The sequence below is a fragment of the Cetorhinus maximus genome, chromosome 16, assembly GCF_964194155.1.
Source record: "Cetorhinus maximus chromosome 16, sCetMax3.hap1.1, whole genome shotgun sequence".
Lineage (NCBI taxonomy): Eukaryota > Metazoa > Chordata > Chondrichthyes > Lamniformes > Cetorhinidae > Cetorhinus > Cetorhinus maximus.
Window position 1 is genome coordinate 83,900,427 of NC_135894.1, and position 22,326 is coordinate 83,922,752.

The window sequence follows — 22,326 nt, forward strand, 5'->3', positions numbered from 1 at the left end:
AGGAGAAAGGAATAGTTCAATGGTTCCTAAAATCAGTGGTTCCCAAAAGGTGGATCAGGACCCACTGGGGTCCCAGAAAAAACACAGGGTTTCAACCACCCCTTCATGAGGCTGTGCCCTACTCTGGCGCAGGGGCCCAGGTTGCATCCGGCCCTTCTCTTATCATGCTTATTACTCTCTTTCTGAGTGGTGGGCTCCTTCACATGGTCACTTCACAGTCTTCTGTCACTGGAGAATATGGAGAGCTTGGCTGAAACCGTCGCAGGTTAATGTTCTACGTTTGCTCAGAAGCACTCAATTTTCCTCAAAACCCAGCCCCAACCATGAATCCAGCAGCAATGCCTCTACTGCGGAGCTGCAGCCTGTCTGAGCCCAACCTCATCACCCTAGTGCTGCAGACCCGAGCTCCAAAGTCAGCCACCTCAAAAACCTCACCCTGTGCTTCTGCTACTTCCTGGCTGAAGTCCATGAGCTGGAGCGGCTCATGACATATTGGGCATGTGAGCATATAAATTATTTTTAAAAACAGATTTTCATATTTAGATGTTGCTTTATAATATATAAATTTTAATTAAATATTTTAGTGCTGGGTTTTTTGGCATCTGGGCTCATGTTAATTTTCAAATGTTAAATGGGATCATATTGGAAAATAGTTTGGGTACTCCTGGAATAGATAATTACAAAGGTAGATTTAGATAAGGAAAGATGGGTGGAAGCTCGAGTGGAGCATAAAAACGTCCTGGACTGATTGGGCCGAATGTCCTGTATCTCCTATGTAATTCTATGAAGAATGAATAACATCACTACACAAGTAAAATATTCCTCAACTTTTTATTAATTATTTTGACAAGTACATAATTGTTTCATTCTAAAAAGTACAAGAATTACATAGGCATCACAGGTAAAAAAAAACATTTATATAATTTTATTATCCTTGGTTAAAGCTGATTTATATAGAACATGTGCAACATAACAATCACAGGCTTCTTATAACTGGACAAAAGAATAGTCCAAAACTAAATCGAATTCTTCTTGTCTATCACCCAGTAAGAATAAAACAGCATCACTTCATCCAACTTGGTGTTTTACATTTCTTCACTGTTTTTATGACTCCTATAGTACAATACAGAGCCACATCTCCTGATGATTTAACAAACCCTGTACCAAAAGAGCTTAATATGGTACTATTTTCCCACTTTCCCATCCCTCCAACCTCAACAAATTCATCTGGCTAAACTCTACAAGGAGCATTGTATGTATGCCTTGCAAGATCTTTATATTTTGCCCTGTTGCATTTGTAAATTGGATGAGTTAATGCTCAAACTGCTTAACACTCCACTTCAAACAACACTACCCCAGCTCCCTCAACCCCCAACACTGGAATCACTTGATATTGGGGGCTCATTTCACAGTTCAAAAAGAAAATCTCTATTTGGTATAATCTTATTAGATTCATCATCAACGCTTATGAAGAATGTGTCTATATACAAGCTGGAGATGAATTCAGCAAGAACAATAATCTAGATTCTAAACATCATTGGTCACATTGGAATTTCCTCACATTTATACATTTGACTCCAAAGCTTTAAAAACGTGCTCAAAAACAGGTTTCTTAGCTCCCCAAAGCTACAAGTTGAGAACTTAACGTTCCATCTAAATGTTTTCTAGCAAATTCCAGGATGAACAGGCTAGTTGAATTTTCAAGCCATTGTAGCATGAGTTAATAATGAATGGTTCTGGGCTATAATCTTCAAACTCACTTCACTTTGGTTGAAGAATAGATATTAAAATCAGAAAATGGCAAACAAGCTGCTCTCTACATCAGGTGCCAACATGTTCCTTGTGTAGACATTAACAGCTAAAGCATTTTCAAAAATAGTTTTGAAACATGGCAAGCGACTGCCCTCACATCAGCTGGGAGTTTGAAGAATTAGATTCACACATTTTCTCCAGTAGGAATCGGGTGAGTTTTTAAAAACTTTTTGAAATACTTACTGGTGATACGTACTGGAATAATCTTTATCAAACTAGTAGGCAGGCAAATACCAATGCTGGAATTCAAGTAGTGGAGGAGTCAGTGGTAAAGAATAGGTCAATCTGACCTCACTCAAGTGATAACTTCCAAATATTTGTAAATACTTAATTAAAACTGGAAGCCATAATGAATGGTAACCACATTCCTAGTTAAGTACAGCTTTAGCATTTAAGTCATTAATCTTTCTATAGTAATTTTCAAATCAAATAGAGAAGGCCTGATAAGGCATTCAATACTGGTGATAATGTATGCCTGAGGCATTAAATGGCGGTTACCATTCATTATGGCTTTTAGTGTATAATTGCTGGTAGGGGACCAAGACACTGATTGCGTATGAGGTGGTTTCCCTTCCAGTCACTCAAAATTATCTTTTTTTAAAAAAATATATAGGATAAAATGCCTTCAACTGCAGTAGTTTATCTACACTCATGTATATTTGGTAAACCAAACTTGATGGGCCTGAATTGGTTATAGGTGAGGTGGAAACAGGCTGACAGTCCATTATCACTACGTATCCAAATTAAAGTTCATCCTGGGAGTCTTGTTTTATAGCACATGAAAAATAGTGTTCTGTCATGGAGATGTTAAGTATAGCTTCAAATGGTCATAATCATTTCCCAATTTACCCAAACTAAGATTATCCAAATTACAGATTAGTTTTGTTAATCTGTCCAAGCAAAATCTCTGAAAAGGTTAATAACTCTACTCAATAATTGATGCATAAATGCAATATGGAATTTTAGAACCTAAGTCACCTACATCTTTTTCAATCACCTAGGATAATGGACCAGTGCAAAATGCTATAATTGTTTAATCACTAACCCCACAATGAGTAGGACCAAAACAGGATCCGTTCAAAGGCAGATTCACCCACTTTCTAAACAATTCGGAAGTTAGGCTTTGCATCCTTTAGCATTAGTGAACTGGCCATTTAAATCTATAAGCTTTGAAACTGCCCTTCCTAAAAACATCCTATTGTTCCCAATTTCCAGTTGTAATAATAATCTTTTAAAAGCAAATCTTTATTTCTATTTGGATCAATTAAACAGCAAAGACTGCAAATTTAAAATGCTATTGCAATACCCCATCTCCTTTACTCCTTCCAACGACAGCAGCAAGTGCTTTATTTTTTAAAAATTTTATTCTTTCAAGATGTGGGCGCTGACAAGGCCAGCATTTGTTGCCCATCCTCAATTGCCCTTGAACTGAATGGCATGTCACACCCTTTCAGAGGACAGTTAAGAGTCAACGACATTGCTGTGGATCTGGATCACAAGTAGGCCAGACCAGGTACGGGTGGCAGATTTCCTCCTTTAAAGGACATTAGCGAGCCAGATGTGTTTTTACAACAATGGTTTCATGGTCACCATTACAGAGACTAGCTTTCCAATTCCAGATTATTAATTGAATTCAAATTACATCAGCTGATGTGGTGGGATTTGAACTCTTGATCCCCAGAGTATTAGCCTGGGCCTCTGTCCAGTGACATTACCACTACGCCACCATCTCCCCTTTAATACCTCTCCCCTAAATCAACTGTATTTAAATATGTTACATTATACTAGGCTCAATGGTTTCAGTTTAGCAGAAGACCCTAGAATATCTAGCCTAATAATGGAAAACAAGAGAACACATAATTTCAGTAATGCTATATATACACTTCATCACATTCTCAGAATTATCTCCAATCATTCATATTTCCTTTCAAAACTCAGATCTCTAACATTAGGGAGGTTGTCTTCTTCATCACACTGACGTGAAATGAAAACAAAGCTCAAGAGGTCCGAGCACGATTCAAAGTCATCATCAGTGTCAAGAGAATGTTGACACATATAACCTAGACAGTAGAATACTAGGTAGAGAGTTGTGATCAAACTGAATAGTGCTCTAACTTCCTAACTAGTGTTCTATTAAACATTTTATTTACACTGATGATTTGCTGTTCTGCATTAGTTAGACATGCAAGCCCAGGCACATCTGTCTAAACTGTAACATGCCCACCGCTACCCCAATTGAATTCAGGTAATTCAGCTTTAGGAGATAAGCAGTTTAACTTGAAAACTCCCACACGGGGCAGCAGTTAAATAACTGAGCCAGCAGATGGAACTCATGTAATTTTAAAAAATTGACAGGCTACAGAATAAGAGGATTTATATGCTACTGAAATGTCTTAATTTGCCATTTTTCCCAATTCCACAATTTCAACTGATTTTACTAGATTCCAGTAATGATTCCACATACTCCCTTCTACCCTCATCACCTCTCCAATTTGAATTCTCTGAAAAAGAAATGCTGTTCTGTTTTCAGAAAAACAAATTTTAATATGACAAGTAAGCTCTTTCACCTTGCTTTCTGAATATTTCTTCAGTATTCTCATTATAATTGCCATTCTATCTTTCAGTACAGGAACAACTTCAGTTTTCATTATTTAAAGTGGGGGCATGTATTTAGTCCTTTTGACAAGATAGCTCGATTCAAGGAAACTAAAAAAGCTGCTTTCGCAATGCTTTGTTGGGAGATTTCCTGCTCAATTGCATCTTATAAAACCTGCAGTGGAATTTGACCCAACACATTTTACAGCAGCCATGTCAACATTCAATAAACTCAGTTCACTGGCTGAAATCCTCACTTCAAGCTATTTGCCAGCCAGTAAATATATTGGCCCTAGCTCAATAAAATGGAAAGTTAACTTATGAAAGGAATCATTGTAGACCAGAAGGTAGGCATGGCTGCAATTTAGAAAAGAACACAAGATTGCACAAATGGGAAAGGCAGAAAGGAAAACAAGCAACAGCCAAAAACAACACATGCTCATCTTCAGTCTTTAGCTATCCTAATTAGATCCATGCTATATTTTATTTTGGATAATGTTAATTGCATCATCTTAGGATTGTTTGGTAATGTTACATGATCACAAATTTAGATATTTGTGATTTGCAGTGAAGCCATGAATATTCTTAAAAAGGCTAAACCATAGTGTACAAAATAGCTCAAAACATCCATTCAATTAAACAGGTAGTGAAACAGGCAACATAACTAAATCAATTCTTCAGTGTTTGAAAGTGTAGTGTTACAAGTACAGTAAATGTATATGGTTTACAACTCTGTCAGAGAACTGAAACTACCATATCAGGCTATTAAAAAAATTGTATTGCTATATAGAGATCCCAGAGCTGTATGTTCCTCTCTCCAAAAACACCATACAAATTAAATATGGCTGGAATGATGGTAGATGATCCCAATAATACAGCTATTTATACTGCTCATGATTTATCATGACAGTAACGCCAAAGGAACAAGAGTTTTTAGAAAGCTCTTTAAAAAGCAAGGCCACTTAGTCTGCATCCATGACTGCTAATTGCCCAGAAATTCTATAAATTTCTCTTTATAAAACTTTACAACAAGGTTTGGAACAAATTGCCAGACTTGTATTTCTAGTTCCCCACAAGATGACAAGCCTTGCCAATTCAATCAACTGAACTGCACATAGCATTCTACATATGATCTTTGAACACATGCAAATAGTGCTCATTCAGTACTTTGCTAAGTTCTATGTATGTTCAAATAAATGTCACACCTGCTGATATCGCAAGAATTTTACCAAACTTTAAACAAACTTTCAAATGGTGTTTAAGTTACAAATGCCAGATCAAAAGAAACCTAGATATAAAATCAAAAGTTTTGGAAGAGAAAAAATCATTTATTTGACTTCAAATATATCTGTAGAATTTATCTCTGGATTTATGCTGAGCATTTCTCAAGTGACAATTTTGAATTAGGAGAATCTATTTTAAAATTTTAAAATCAAACCTTACTTTAACTTCAGATGCAGGTAGTTCTTGGTGTGCATTTGCAGCATTTTTTTGTTTTATTTACGTTTAAACTTTTGCAATTGGTCAACACCCATTCAAACATGTTAAACAAAAAACAGCAGATCAAGACGATCAGAACAAAATGCATGGGGTTGTGTGTTCCTCCCTGCACAAAAAAGAGTGGTGAGGAAGAAAATAACCTTTTATTGAAACTAACAGTATTTAGGTATCTTATTGGTTTTTGGGTTAGTAAATAAATAACTGACATCTAAAATACAGTTACAGCATACAGTTCTGATTCTCCTCCATCCAATCGTTATGCTTTATGAATTTAATTAGGACAAATATGGGACGGGCAAGTCACAATTGCCATTAATGTTACCATAAAGGCTACATATTTTCTCGATTATCACAACACCCCATCTAAGCTAAGCTGAAAACTTACTTACCACAATGCATATAGTTGCTACTGAATGTAGCTAAAGTAGACAACACTTCCCCAATAATAAAGTATTACAGCTTTCTATTTGATTTTGGCTAAAAGATGATTTCTTTTACAGGGACACACAGGTTTTTTTAAAACCTAAGTCATTCATAACTATTATACAATAGCTAGTGTTCATAGTTTAAACCTCAAGACTATGGTCCTTTTGTTGGCCTATATATTTGCATTTATATCACCTTCAGATTAGTTTCTCACAATGAATTTCTTTTGGAGTGCAGTATCTGTTAGACAGAAACTAAAACAAAATTGGATTTAATACCTAGAAAAAAAAATAGAATACTTAACACTACGCTGGAGCAATTGACATCCATCCCTAAATATGAAGGCACTGTTTCAATCCTCCCCTGTTCATTCCACTAAATTCCTGACCTTAATTGTGCAAGAAGGTGTTAACACAGGTCAACTCCCTCACGAAGGTGGGGAAGGGAATTTGGGGAAAACAATCTTCCCAGTGTCGCAGCTGGACACCTTTTCTTTCAGCTAACTCTGCAGAAGAGATCTGGAAGCAGGTTATCAACATCCAATAGATGGCGGAGTAGCATTTGCGGAGACAGGTGGATATGGGGGGGGGGGGAGGTAATTGAGAGGGGACAAAAAAAAGTGTCAAGAATGAAAAATTTTACTTGTTTTTACTTTTCATAAAACTAGATTAAATTTAGTAATTAATTCAGTCCATTCAATTGTATTTTTATCTTGGGGCAAAAACATTAAGTGCTCAGACATTATAAGTATTCTAATAGATTAGAATTTCAGTTTCCCCATGCACACATTTTTTGTCAATGTATCTGGACAGGAAAAACCATTTATAAATAAATATCGGATAGAATTTTCTTGTTCTAAAAAGAGTCATAGCTCATTTGCACATAATTCACAGAATAAATAGAAGAAAATGAAGTTACCTACTTATATAAAACATAAGTGATAAATTGCAATCCCCAAAATTAAGTTGGCCATGGACTTAATTCCAAGGTTTCAACTTTCTTTTCTAGCTGCTTTTACCTCCTCTAGAAGGCACTGATTCAATTGTCTAGCATAGTTTACTGGGCAGGAATCACCCACTGGTTCCCCATAAGGGGCCAGTGAACCTTGACAGTGGACAGCAGAAGGACACTTAACCAAAGCCATATCACAACTGAACCTGATCTTGGTCCTCATCTGAAACCTACATGTCCTTCCAGCAGCAGCTGCAAGCTGAAATATAATTAAGATGGGGAAAATTAAATTGTAAGACACTTTGGCCAATTTTACTGCCTCTGTTCTGCATCAGCTGAGGTCAGACTGGGCATCTACAATTTCATTTTAGCTTAATCTTCCTCCTCACCACTCCTTTTTACTTTACAAAAAAAGTTACAAGTTCTCTACTTGTGCCAACAAAAGGAACTTTTTTTTAAAAAAGTCTCCAAAACAAAAACAGCATCACTTGAATTTGCAGGCTGATTTTTACAAAGAGAAATAAATGAACATGGATATGCCAGAAGATAATACAACTAAAAGTCCAATATTTAACAATACTTTAATCCTTGGTTTTTCTTGGAGCATTTGTAAGCAAATCATTTCGTCTTCTATAGCGATTTTTGCTACTGGATTTTTCACATCATAACTTTTTAATCCACAAAGGCAGTCAAAAAATTTCCACCATTTGCTTCTTTCCAGTTCTGGCTCCTCTTTGCTTTCCGAGTCCACAGCAATTGCTTGTCCATTTATATAACCATCATTTGGTGTCTGTCCTTCCAAGACACACAATGTGTTCAAAGATTTGGAATCATCACTTCCAGGTGTTAACAGAACTAATTCGATTCCATCAGCATCTTTACAGTCAGACTTATCAGCACTTGTGGTGTGGCCATTGCATTCAGCCGTAGTTCGGTTTGTTAGTTTATCACATTCTTCCTTCTGGGAGTTTTTTATAGTGTCTGTGTCTTTTAGTGACCAGAATGTGGTGCGTGAAGTATATGTTCTAGGAAGAGCAGGGGTCAGCAGGCTCACTACTACAGCTGTAAAGATTGTAGACCAAAATAGAGAAGTCGACACGTACATGTAGTGAACATTTTTGATAAAACTTGGTCTAGTATCAGGTTGGTCACAGTCTGGTGCTTGATAAATAAAAGCAAGAATCAAGCGTATGATTCCCAAAATGGATCCAATCAACCCTCCACAGAAAGCCCCCTGCTCATTGCAGCGCTTCCAGAAAATACCAAGAAGAAACAGGGCTGCTACTGGTGGGGTGAGATAATTTGCAACCTCCTGGATGTAAAGATACATTTGTCCGCCCTGCATCTCTACAATTACAGGAACCCAGGCAATGCTTATAGCTACCATGAAGAAAACAAATAGACGTCCTACTATCATAAGTTCTCGAGAGCTGGCATCCTTTCGAAGATGCTTGTAAATATCCAGGGTAAATATGGTGCTGGCACTATTGAATATGGAATCCAAATCACTCATTAAAGCTGCTATCATGACAGCCATCATTAAGCCACGGAGGCCTGCAGGCAAGATTCCCAATACTAATCGTGGATAGGCAATATTTGAGCACCCAGCTCTGCTGCCACATACTTGCATACAGTGCTCTGGATTAATGCAAGCAATTTCATCAGTAAAGAGAACTCTGGAAATCATGCCTGGGACGACTATGATAAACATAGGCAAGAGTTTCAGAAAACCAGCCATCAGGGTGGCTCCTTTGGCATGAGCAATGTTTTTTGCTGCCAAGACACGCTGCACAATGACTTGGTCAGCACACCAATACCAAACAGAAGCTGGTGTTTGACCCAACAGGAAACCAGGCCAAGGAATATCCTCATCAGTTGGTTCACGTAACATTTTTAGAGAATCTTCTTTTGGGTGGATGCGGCAAGTATTGGTAGAACTTAGGTTGAAGGAGGCTAGAACTGCTGTAACATTTGGTGAGGCCAACATATATCGCCGTCTCAATTCCTCAAAACCTCCCACCTTGACCATTCCCACAACCATCAATGTTAAAGCACCACCAATCATAAGAATGGCCTGGAGGGCATCCGTGTAGATGACAGCCACAAGTCCTCCTGTGACAGTTAATATTGCAGTCAACCCAATCAAAATGATGATAGAGAGATACAGGTCCCAGCCCAGTGAGGCCCGGATGAACAATGCCCCAGCATATAGGTCAACAGAAAGCTTCGTGAAAACATACAAAGTCAAAAACAATAAAGCAAAATAGACTTTTAATCTGTTACCTCCATAACGCTTAGAAAGGTACTGCGGCATGGTGTACACACCAGACCTGATATAGACAGGGATGAAAACCCAACCTAATAACTGTAAAAGCAATACTGCATTGAACTCCCAAGCTCCCACTGCAAACCCACTGGCAGCTCCAGATCCTGCTAACCCAATAAAGTGTTCACTGCCAATATTGCTGACAAACAATGAAGCACCTATTGCTACCCAGGTCATGGAGCGTCCTGCAAGGAAGTACCCACTCACAGTACTTCTATTAGTCTTCCACATCGCAAAAAACCCAATACACAATACAAGAACAAAATAAAGTGCTACAACAGCTAGATCAGCTGGTTCCATAAAACCAAACATTTTTATAAAATATTTCAGATTCAATTTACAGAATAGGATATCCAATGATCAGGCACGTTTATGATTGCTATGAAGTTGAAAAAAAAACTGTATAGAGTGGTAAAATGTTTGTCCTTTGGTTTGCTGCCTTGGTTGAAACTGTAGGGTTCCAGTTGTACAGGTACTGGGATGCCAACTACTATTTATCTTGTTAACTTCACTTCTGACTATTTCTCATGCTCTTTTAGTAGCATTCCACAAGACTGTCACAGCTTAATTTGTTGATGTTGAATTTCTTAGCTGTTGCTGACAGGTCTAGTAAGGCCTAGAGTTACACTCCTGCAAGACAGCAAAGACAAAAGACAAAGAGGATATTAGAATTGCACTTTTTAAAATTGGGCTCATTTCTGAAAAAAATTACACGATGCAAATTTCCTCAACGGCTAATGATTTAATATACGCAAGTGAGTACGTTGAAAAAAATCCAATTTCCATTTTAAGACAAAGGTATAAGAGGTGACCGAAGGCCTATGATCAATGTTATCGATCACAGACTCTCTCAACTCCACAATCCAACCTTGCATGTGAATCAGGGATGTGAGGGCAAGCATCCTCAAGTGGCATAATTAGGGTTAGAGCAGATGGAAAACCAAAGATATGGAATTATACAGATGGTACATTTCAAGGAACATTATTTTACACAAAACAAACTAAGTGGTGCCAATCCTATAACTTACAAGTACCACATACTAGGCTATGAAAGCCATAAGACAAGTAGTTTGTTTTGAGAAAATGTTAAAGGCATTTTCAAGAGGCCACTGGCTCCTGATGCATGCTCGGTGTACATAGCAAATTTAGGTGAACTTACCAGTATGCGTTTAGTGGAAAGTTGCAGAGATTGACATGCAAGGCAAAATCATGAGAAGCAGTCCAAAATTAATGCACAGAAAAAAAAATGAAAACCTTAAAAAAGATAGTTTTAAATTCTTTTAGCATAAAACTAATATGCCAGAGAGTGTGAAATTTTTTAAAATCCGTACTGTTTGGAGAAGTTTCATTGGTGACAAGATGCATGTATACCACTATACACCAAATTTAAAAAGACCATAGATGCACTCAAATATAATTCCTGAATGAAAATTAATATCTGTCCAAGGAAGATCTCAAAACTAACAAAAAAGTGATACTGGACAAAAAATTTTGTGGGAATCAAGTGATCAGTCTGTTTTGCCTCTCTAAAAGACCATGTATATATATGTGACCCATAATAATTCTGGAGCATTTCAGGGGGTAGGGGATTTTTAAATAAAAAACACACACAAAAAGTAATGACCTTATATTTAGAGTCCTAAGACCTTTCACAATTATCAAACTATCAAGTATTCAGAGTATGTTTTGCAAAAAAAAACAAATAAATTTTTAAATACCATGCACAGCGAACATGTGTGACACCAGAAAATACTTTAAACTCTAGGTCGTTTCTGCAAAACAAATTTTAATATACAAATCAAAAATCTAGTAAGTGGTTGTAGTTTAAAATTCAAAATTCATGGATACAGGTAACAAAATGAAGCATCAAATAGAAATTTGAAGAAAAAGAACGGGGAAACAATCATCCTCATCAATGCAGATACAACATGGTAATAGAGAGGCAAAAGCAGAAATGGAGGCTCATTGATTGTTTAATGGGAAATTGCACCGTGATGTAGTCGTAAACGATGCATTCAATCCCTGGTCTGTGCTAAATTAGCCAAGATAATGATCTGGGTGTTACAGTTAACCTCAATGTCCTTGATCTGGGGTGGGGGTGTGGGGAGCAAGGAGACCAGGATTCCCATTCCTGTTTATAATTATTCAGGATTCAATGTTAAAAAGCCTGGAAGCTCGACAGTGGGGAAGACGGTCAGACTCAGCAGTGATACCACCCAAGTCAAGTACTCTTCCAGCATCCAAGAGATTAATTCCAGCAGGGATTACTGGATAGCATTCAGAAGCCAATTGGTTTACCTCTCTGCTCCCACCTTGACGACTGGGAAGCCAACTATAATACATCACCCTAACCCTACCTGAAATCAGCTAACTCAGAGACCAGTGATTAAATTTGGGAACTTCTGGGCTGTACAGCTCAAGGTATTTTGTACTCACCAAGCATCAATTCTATAATCCTACTATATTGCAGCCAATTACAAATAGGAAAGGATTATATACATTAAAGTTGCTTCAAATTTATTGAGAGGCGCAATATGAGAAAAGGTTGTGTGGTAGTGGTAATGTTACGGGGGCTCTTATTGATACAAATACCTTAATATCGTAAAGTGCATTTGTATAAAAGTTTACCATAACTGAATGTTACTAGTAAATGGTTAGAAGATATATCTACTCACGTATGCAGAAAGGAGAAACCACGGGTTTTCCAAAAGATTTGCACTTGAGGTTCACATGAGGCACATGAATGGTGCAGGTATCCTAAGCTTACAGCTGCACTGTAAGTACCATTGACAGCAATGCACCTTTAACAGAAGTGCTGGAGTAATTGCATTCAAAAGGCTAAATGATCCAATACTACTATCAAATCTAGTACATGTCATAGCTCTACAGTTTTCTACAAGTTAGTCAAACCCCTACTGTTACAGGACATAACCATGCATGAAATTATAACTTACACACCAAATTTCAGAGATTCCCCCTAATCACCATTTACATTCTTAACATATATTGCTATCAGTACTTTGGAACATTAGTTCAAAATTTTCAAACTGTAACCAGACTCAGCTCTGACAACACTGTTGTGCAAATTGATTGTTTTTTTAAGCAGCTAATGATTGGAGGTAATCAATCCCCTACTACACGTCTCCAGTTAATGATTAGGTTTTTTATAAGACTGAGAAGGAGATCTGTCTCAAGTGGTTAAATACTCCATGATATTCTGTTAATGCACAGTATTTTACTGTACATTTATTCAACTATTTATATTGCTAATTCTTTCACAAAAGACATGCATAAACAATAATTTTTCATGAAATTCCAACAGCACATTTATATCTTGCACAATACAGTGGCAAGATTTTAAAATATTCACATTTGGTGCTGGGAAATTTATTTCATCCTCCAATCTGTATTCCATTAAAATTTTATAGGGTTCTACCAACCACCCTCAAAAATATGCTTCTAAATAGTTGTCCATATTTTGATGCAAGAATAACAAGGAGGCTTAGCACTCACTGGTCTTAAGGAGTAAAGTGGACAGCCACTTCCACTGTCCACTCATGTGCAGCTTAATAAGCTGCTGTCTGTTCTTCCCTGCTCCTCTAAAAGCTGTGCTATAATGGCATCTCACCAAGAGAGCAAGCATTAAAACATCTGAAGGGGGTGAAGCTGTGGTGCCCACTAAACATTCCAGAAAGAGGTAGGGCTTGTCTATTCAATGTAATTAATTGTTTTTTTTTAAAAAGTGTGGAGCCTCACTCCTTGAGATTTTAAATTATTCGTAGAATTAAAAAAACTGCTTTCACTTTTTCTCTGCCCCATGATCTCTCATTCACTTAACTCCATTGTTCCTGCCCTTTTTTAGTTTGCTGGCATATTGAAATCAACTCTGAGCACTTTAGGAAAGACGTTAATAGCTTTGGAGAGTGCACAAAGACATTTACTTGAATGGTACCACAGGGATGAGGAACTTCAGTTATGTCGAGAGACCAGAGAAACTGGAGTTATTCCCCTTCAAGTACAGACAGTTAGGAGTAGATGTAACAGGTCTTTAAAATTATGGAAGGTTTTGGGAGAAATCATTTCCACTGTCAACAGGGTCAGTAACCAGGGGAAACAGGTTTGATATAATAGGCATAAGAATCAGAGGGCTGATGAGAAAAGTTTTAGAACCAGAAAGTTATGATCTAGAATACACTGGCAGAAAAGATGGTGGAAGCAAAGTCAATAGTAACTTCCAAAAGGGAACGAGATAAATATTTGATGAAAGAACTGTATGGCTATAAAGGAAAAGTAGGGAAGTGGAAATGAATAATTCTTCCAAAGAGCAGCCAAAAGGCGAATGGCCTCCTCCTGAGATATATGATTCCAAGCAGAACACACACGGAAATCGTTGAATTATATAACTTACCTTTTTCTAGCTACTTTAATCAGATAATGGAATGGGATTTCTTTCAGTCCATCAAAAGCACTGATCTTCTTTAAATTTTTTGTTACCCATACTCCATTATTTTGCTTCACCATCCTTTCCAACAACAGGAGATTTTATAACATTATTAAAAGGTGGCCCCAAGTACTCTGATGTTTGTGTCAAACATCCCTTTAAGAACGCCATAAAACAAGTTTACTGCAAGACTCAAATACTACTATGTTGGAAAAGGAAATTCTCACACGTGCCTGGACAGCCCACAAGAAAAAAATTGTCTGATTTTTAAAAATCTTTATCAACTCTAAGCTTTGAACTTTCCTCATCATTTCAAAGCTCCAACTGTACAGACTTTAATATTCTATTCCCTCCCTACATTGAAGACAAGGTCAATTGTATAGATTCCACTCTTTATCAGTTCCCAAGATTTCCAAAGCCAAGAGACTCTTTACTGCTTCCATCCACCACCACGACTTGCCCCCATTCCAATTCCTTCCTTTTACAACTTTCATGCCTTTAAAAATCTCAGTTGCAATTAAGTAACTATTTAATTTACCTGGTCTTCTTTTCTACTTTGATAGTGTCCTACGTCCCACAATGAGCCTTGCTGCTACACCTTGGTTTCTCAATTAAAATATTGACTATTAACCATGCATAAAAAGTTAAATATTTCACAAATAATTTGGGAATCAATTTTCTCATCTTGATGGCCCCACTAACTCTGCCCAGAAATGTCATGCATGGTAACAATCCTACCATTCTATCACACACAATCTAGGAAATGGGGTCAAGTTGCACACAGTTGCAGTGTGTCAATCTTACCTACCTTTAGTACCACACTAGTACATATATTGTAGAGATAATATTAAGTTATACAATAAACAATGGCCAAGTTAAAGAGTACAGGTTTTCCATCAATATTTCACCTTCACAAATATTTCCTTGCTAGGCTTTCCAGGTAAATTAACATCGAAATTAGCAAGGAATGCTTATTAATCAAACTATGACAACAGATCAGCAGCAACTATTTATCCTTTTTATATTTACCAGAACCCAATACTGCACACAAATCTGATAACACTGCATATTATATGCAACTAAGAAGCAACCATGAATATTTCAGTATCTTAAATGGAAATAAAAATCTAATGTTGCATACTCTATGGAATATTCATTAAAACTTAAATAAAATAAATGCTTCTAAGCTAAAAAGTATTTTATTAAAAAATATATGCAATGCCTCAAATGATTTATTTCCATTGGCCTTGGTCAGTGTTGGACAGGATATGTTTGGGCTAATGAATAGATAATAAAAGAAAGCCACAAGAAAAACTGCTGGATAACAAGCCAAATCACAAGCATAAACATTCGATTACCTTGCTGTTAGCCATGTTTTACACCACATTTGTAACAACTTTAAAGTTGAGGTTTTTATATTTACTTACAAGGATTTATAAATATGCTTTTCAGTTGCAAGTTTTATTCCAAAAGTATTAGACCAACAATAGAAATAAAACCGCAACAGAACACAAGTTCAATTTAAATCCTGCGAGCTATTCTACTTTTAATTCCAACCAGGTTTTGTTCTTCCAGGTTCTTTCTCATGACTTCTAGAAACAAATAGCACTATTGTTCTACTCAAACCTAAAATGTGGTTATGGTTCTTTATTGAGAAGTCATAAAAGCAGGAACTTATGAATTATGTCAATGTGTTTAAAACGATTATTTTATTTAGGGCTTTCCAAAAGCAATAGTTCAAACCTCAAAAGTTCTTTCAGCCTCGAAAATGAAATTAAAATTCTTAACTTATTGGACCTCTGTTTCAATTATTTACAATATCCTGTTGCAAAAGTGGAGGTTTGTCACCACACCCAGGGTGGGATGCATGGAGTGGAGAGGTGGAAGTCCCAGGATTTAATAGCAAGGATCAAATTCTCGTGCATTGTGGCACCACACAGAAAAACCCATATACACTCTCAGCACCCCATTCCAAGAATTCTAATCTCGACTGCAACCTTGGCTGTCAGGGTCATTGTACACTGGAAATTACTGCACCCATTACAGTTTTGCTATAAAATTATAATTATAAATAAACTCTAATTTCTTTCACTCAAAGGAAGGGGCTGAATGGGGATTCGGGGTACATATTCTGGCAGGGCGTGACATGTGATGTTGCCCAAGTAAATGTTCTGGGCCCTCAAATTTCCACCAAATTACTCATGACTTGGATGAAGGGAGAGACAAGCCATGTTTTCAGGTTAACCCTAATTAGGAGGGACAGACAGTAGTGCAAATGTGAGTTTCAAGTTACAAAAGGGACATGGCATAAGTGACTGGGCTAAACTATAGCAAATGGATTTCAGTGTATGAAAACGTGAGGTCATCCACTTTGGATAGAGGACAGATAAACCAGAATATTTTCTAAAATGGAGAATCTAGGAACTTAAGGGGACCAAAGGTATTTGGGAGTCTAAGTACCACAAACCATTAAAAGTTAGTAGACAGGTAGAAAAAGTAAATAAAAAGACGAATAGAATGCTGATCTTTGTCCATAGGGGATTGGAATACAATGAGAAATTATGCTTCAGTTGTATAGTGCTTTGGTCAGACCCCCATCTCATACTGGAGCTTAGAGTTAAATAAGAATGGGTTGCATAAACTTGGCTTGTATTTACCCGAGTGTGGATGATCGTAGGACAATCTAATCAAGGCATTTCATAATATGTTAAAAGGATTTGTTAGGGTGTATATGGAGAAGCTATATCCTCTAAAGGAGGCAGCATGAACAAGGATACAAGCTTAACATTAGAGCTGGGCCTTCAGAAGCAAAAAAAAAGTCAGGAAATACTTTTTCCACAAGGGAAGAAATCTAGAACTCTCCACAAAAGGGCCGTGGACCTTGGGACAATTGGAGCTTTCAAGACTGACAGTCAAATGTTTGTTGGGCAAGTTATGGTGCAACAGTGGGTAAATGAATTAAGTGCAGATCAGCCTCTGTTAAAGTTAAAGAGCAGCATTTTTATCTAGCCTTGGGAGTAGGTCTCTGAAGTTCAATTTCTTAGCCAGGGTAATACATATTAACTGTGGTGGAGACAAGGAGGAATTGGAAACAGATTATTTTTTTCACTAATGCGGTAATTATAAAAATACACGGTAACCTCTCCAGCCCAGAAATCCATTCTGAAACACTAGTTGTCCAGAAATTCCCTCCGTATCATTGGCATAATTTCAGTATAGTACTTTGGGAGTGAAACATGGAAGTTACAGTATTTGGACAAGTGAAACAATTTTAGTACTGTTTTATGATGTTTTATCACCGATTTATGTTTCAGGTAAATATTTACATCTACTGTATTTTCTGGTTCACAGATTTTCAATTAAACATTCTGATGTCATTCTACAATCTCACCAACTAATCAGCGCCCTTTTCTCCTGTAGCATAAATTATCATAGTTTGAAATTTGGCATTTTTTTTGTTTGTCCTGATGAGTGCAAGATGAACAGCTTCAGCAACAAATCTCTCTTTCCAGCAACATTCTATGATTCAGAAATGACTTGGTCCCAAGCATTTCAGACTGGAGAGGTTACAGTATATTAAAATTCAAACACAGAACCTTCAGGTAATGCATTGCTTACTTCCCTATTCAAAAATATTAACATAATGTCACATTATATGAACCTTTCTATTCCAAATGTATTTAGTTTGACTAAAATAATTTACAGCCCACATGAAAGATCTGAGCTGCCCATCTGAAAACTGCAAACTATTCAATGCAGCACTTACCTGTCTCAAAATTTCAAGCAAAGTACAGTAGATTCCTATTGAAAGGATTGATTCTAGCACTGTCAAAACATCACATTTTCTGAAATTATCACCTCATTTGAACTCTTCAAAAGTTAGAACTGGACAAGTCTTTTGGAAGGTGTAGCAATGTATGCGAACATGGTGGAACCCAGTTTTTTTGTGAAAAAAACATCTGGCTCAATTGACTTGCCAGGCAATGAATATAAAACGATTACAGTAAAAGACTTTTTTGCAAATCTACGCAACTTTTACTATTTAAACTCTCTGAAATCAAAGTCAGCAGTTCATGTTACAAAGATAAATTTTACAATTTAGTTACTATATACTGCAGTTTAGAACTTTGTTTTACAGTTGTTTTTTTTCAAAGCAAATAATTAGCTTCAGTCAGTTACAAAATGTAATTTATAGCATGCAACATGTGCTTGGTTTAGAGACTAAAATTCCTCAAATCAACATCTACAATGCAGCTAGCTGGTTTTGAAACTCTTGCTGTAACTGAATTTGAAAGATCTTTGTTTTTTTTAAATCCTACTGATACTCAACTGGCTCATGATCTACAGAAATTGTGTCAGGCCACGATGGAAAAGATTTCCATAAAACAGGGTTCCACCATAGGTAATCATCAGATAACTTACCTTCTGCCCGGTAATAAGATAAAAGCTCAACTGTAAATCAAACGTTTACCAGAGTAGGGCATGATTTTTGGGCAGTTTCAAGAGCTGTGGAGGCAAGATTCTGTAGTTGACCGATATTCTTCTAAACAGCAAACACCTTTATTTTAATTGCTAAATACTTCTGACGCCCAGTACATACTTGCAAGGCTAAAAAAATAACACTGTATTTGCATTAAAGACTATGAAAAGATCAAGTGTCATTACCCCATTGATTTTTTGAGTTAAAATGTATGAATTACTTTAGCTTAAAAACCAAACAATACTTCACCCGTTTGAACATGATGCAGAAGCTAACACATCTTACACGTCTCACTTTACCCCACCGACTGAAGAAACTTGTTAAGTGCTGAGCAGTACAAAGTTTGGGTTATTTGGATATGGGGCACTGTTTCACCCACAAGCGTCTCCTGGTTTCCTCACAGCCGAGGCACCACGGTCCAGAGGCATGGATCTGAAAAAGGGAGTCTGACGGCGAAGTTTCAGCCCCAAATCTCCGACCAGCCGAAGCCCGTCCGCCCCCCTTTTCTTCAGCTAATCGCCCTCAAAAAGTGACTCTCCACAGGGCAGCAAACCTGAGGCACCCGCTCCCTGGCGCCAAGGTCGACTTGGGGCCTCAACGGCTATAACTGACTTTACCGGTTTAAAAAAAAAGAGAACGAAACGCATCATCCTGACACCAAAGAAAAACAACCCTTTTTTTTAAAAAAAATAAAAGACAAGGGTTGAGGAGATCACTGGTGATGTCGTTTCCCCCGTCAGCCTCGGCTGACAGGACGGGGACTTGCCGCCTTGTCACTGGATTCAACAACGAAGCGCGAAGATGGCGACTATCTTATTTCGCTCTATATTTTTGTTTTTTGTTCTCTTTCTTTTCGGTTTTTTTTTTGTGGTGTGAACACTCACCCGCTGCATGGCTTTCAGAATCAATGCTAGCTCATATCTGGGCATGATGTTGTGGTCCTTGGCCGGTGAGTCTCCCGCGTGTTCTTTTATATGTGGATTCGGCCTCCGAAACGCCCGCTTCCAGTTCCTGCCCACTGCGCTCCCTCTTAAAGGCGCAGGCGCCCGCTCCCTCTTAAAGGCGCAGACACCTTTCCTTGTTTTCAATTCCTTTGCCCCCGCCCCACTTTCCTAGCGGAATATACTTCTAAAGACACTGGCAGCTCAACTAAATGGTAATTATTCTAAGGCAAAAAAAAAGATAGATTGGCATTTCACAAACCACCAGACTTCTCAAAGTAAAAACAGAATTACCAGCATCCGCAGTAGTTTTTTTGTTTTTAGACTTCTCAAAGTGCTTTACAGCCAATTAAGTACTGTTGAAATCTGGTCACTGTTGTGCAGCCAATTTGTGCGCAGCAAAATTACCAGATAATTTGTTTTTGTTATGTTATAGAATTATAGAATGGTTACAGCAGAGAAGGAGGTTATTATAAACAAAAACAGAATTTCCTGGAAAAACTCAGCAGGTCTGACAGCATCGGCGGAGAAGAAAAGAGTTGACGTTTCGAGTCCTCACGACCCTTCAACAGAACTGAGTAATATTAGGAGAGGGATGAAATATAAGCTGGTTTAAGGGGGGTGGGTGGGAGGAGAGAAGTTTGGGGGGGGGGTGTGGTTGTAGGGACAAGCAAGCAATGATAGGAGCAGATAATCAAAAGATGTCACAGACAAAGGAACAAAGAGGTGTTGAAGGTGGTGATATTATCTAAATGAATGTGCTAATTAAGAATGGAGGTTATTATATCATGTCTATACCTGCTCTCTGCAAAAGCAACTCACCTAGTCCCATTTCCCTGTTAATTTCTCTTCAGGTAATGATCCAATTCTCGATTGAAAGCCACAATTGAATCTGGCTTCACCATATACTCAGGCAGTACCTTCCAGATTCTAACCATTCACTGTGTAAAAAAAAGCTTTTCCTCATGTCGCTGTCACTTCTTTTGCCAACCACCATAAATCTGTGTCCTCTGGTTCGCAATCCTTCTAATAGAAACAGTTTCTTGCTAAATACTCTGACCAGACACCTCATTCAGAGGTGATTCTGAACACCTCTATCAAATCTCCTCCCAACCTTCTCTTCTCCAAGGAGAACAGACCCAGCTTCTCCGATTTATGCAGGTAACTGAAGTTCCTCAACCCTGGAACCATTCTTATGAATCTTCTACACCCTCTAATTTCTTCACATCCTTCCTAAAGTGTGATACCCAGAACTGGACACAATATTCCAGTTGAGGCTGATCCAGTGTTTTATACAGGTTTATCATAACTTCCTTGCTTTTGTATTTTTTGCCCCTATTTCTAAAGCCCAGTTTTAAGTGCTTTATTAATTCTCTCAATTTGTCCTGCCACCTTCAATGACTTGTGCACATATACCCCCAGATTCCCCTGCTCCAGTGCCCCCTTTACCATTGCATTCTTTATTTTATATTGCTTCTACTTGTTCTTCATTCCAAAATAAATCAAATGTTCAGTGAGATATACACATTGGCAAAGTCACTGAGGTAACTTGCCTGGCTCTTCTTTGAAATAGTGCCATGGGATCTTCTCGTCCACCTGACGGGGCCTCGGTTTAAGATCTCAACCAAAAGACTGCACCTTCAATAGTGCATTTTCCCTACAATGGACATCACACCAAAGACCATCTATCTGGCTATTTTAAAGGGACATCATTAACTTTATAGTATTTCTTGACAAAATTCACCCCTCATTATTCATAACTGCAAAAGATGAACTAATTGTGCACCACAAAACATCAATTTTCCACTTTCCAGAAGAGCAAATGGGTCAAGGTCAGGAGTGCATTTCTCAAACCTTATCACTGATGAAGGAAGGATCTCAGAGTAAAACGTCAGTGATAAAGTGCACATCAATTGTCATGAGGTAAGCACAAGTCTCTTTGGGGATTGATGTGGCTCCAAAACGATGGAAGATCACAATCAAATTCAAGCCTCTCCTGTACCTTAAAATCCAATACCTATCAAAACTCAGTGTTCCAGGAAACTGTTGACAACTCAGCGACTAATGGAAGAGAAGCCTGTCATTTTAAAATGGGAGTCCTCCTATTTAGCTTCAACTAATCCATCAAGCCAATGCTCCAATTAATTTAACATTCCAGGATATCTAGCTAGGAAGGGCACCAGTAAAATATGTTTTTTTGCCTGATAAAATCGCAGCAGTATAACCGCACACACTTAGGAAATATTAAGGCCTAGCTCTGCTAACCTATGCCAAAACCCGCTGGCCATAGGTAAATGGGATGTGACCAAAAATGAAAAAATAATGCCTGTATATTGATGTGATCTTTGTGTTTAATGTTTATGCTTTTTTTGTAAAAGAGCATCTAGTTAAAAAGAATTTTTATTTAAAACTTGCCAGTAGGGTGTGCTAAGTCCCGGATGTATTGCCCTCTGGTGGAGAATAAGGAATAAAGGAATGTTGTTTTCCATACAAGAAGTTGGAGTTCAGAAGCAGATAGCTGTGTGTGCATTCTTAATTGTTAAGAAGTAACAAAACAATCAGAAACTACCTCTGATGGAAGGAGGGGGGGGAAGGGTGAGAGGAAATTTATAAATCGAAGGAGAAAAATCAAGATGAAAGAGCAGTGGAATGATTTGGGTAAAAATAAGGGGAGCATAATAGGGAGGGACAGATAATTTAATGGTAATAACGCAGCAGTGAGTAAGATTCAATCAGGGAAAAAGGGTAAACATTGGAAATTGAAGGCACCCCATTTGAATGCCCCAAGCATTACTAACAAGAGAGATAAAGTAATAACACAAATGAAGGCTATTATTTGATCTAATAGTTATTG

General features: G+C 37.6%; 2 protein-coding genes across 8 annotated transcripts in view; both read right to left on the reverse strand.

The window, feature by feature from the left end:
* Positions 1-19,516, reverse strand: part of mrps6 (mitochondrial ribosomal protein S6) — a 70,389-nt gene extending 50,873 nt beyond the window's left edge. Inside the window, exon 1 of the mRNA XM_078560232.1 lies at positions 19,416-19,516. Coding sequence (XP_078416358.1) covers positions 19,416-19,460 — 45 coding nt within the window. The 5' untranslated portion in view covers positions 19,461-19,516. The remainder of the gene's footprint in view (positions 1-19,415) is intronic.
* slc5a3b (solute carrier family 5 member 3b) lies at positions 813-19,522 on the reverse strand. Of its 7 annotated transcripts, XM_078560227.1 has the most exons (6): positions 19,416-19,522; positions 18,474-18,557; positions 17,818-17,876; positions 12,286-12,425; positions 11,329-11,382; positions 813-10,240 (listed from the first exon to the last, which is right to left on the reverse strand). In XM_078560227.1, the coding sequence occupies exon 6, from the start codon at positions 9,920-9,922 to the stop codon at positions 7,793-7,795; it is 2,130 nt and encodes a 709-aa protein (XP_078416353.1). In that variant the 5' UTR covers positions 9,923-10,240; positions 11,329-11,382; positions 12,286-12,425; positions 17,818-17,876; positions 18,474-18,557; positions 19,416-19,522; the 3' UTR covers positions 813-7,792. The 7 variants fall into 7 exon arrangements, with proteins under 7 accessions (XP_078416353.1, XP_078416352.1, XP_078416350.1 ...); XM_078560226.1 differs by lacking the exon at positions 17,818-17,876 and having other exon boundaries at positions 12,286-12,411; XM_078560224.1 differs by lacking the exons at positions 12,286-12,425; positions 17,818-17,876.
* Positions 19,523-22,326: the final 2,804 nt, after the last annotated feature.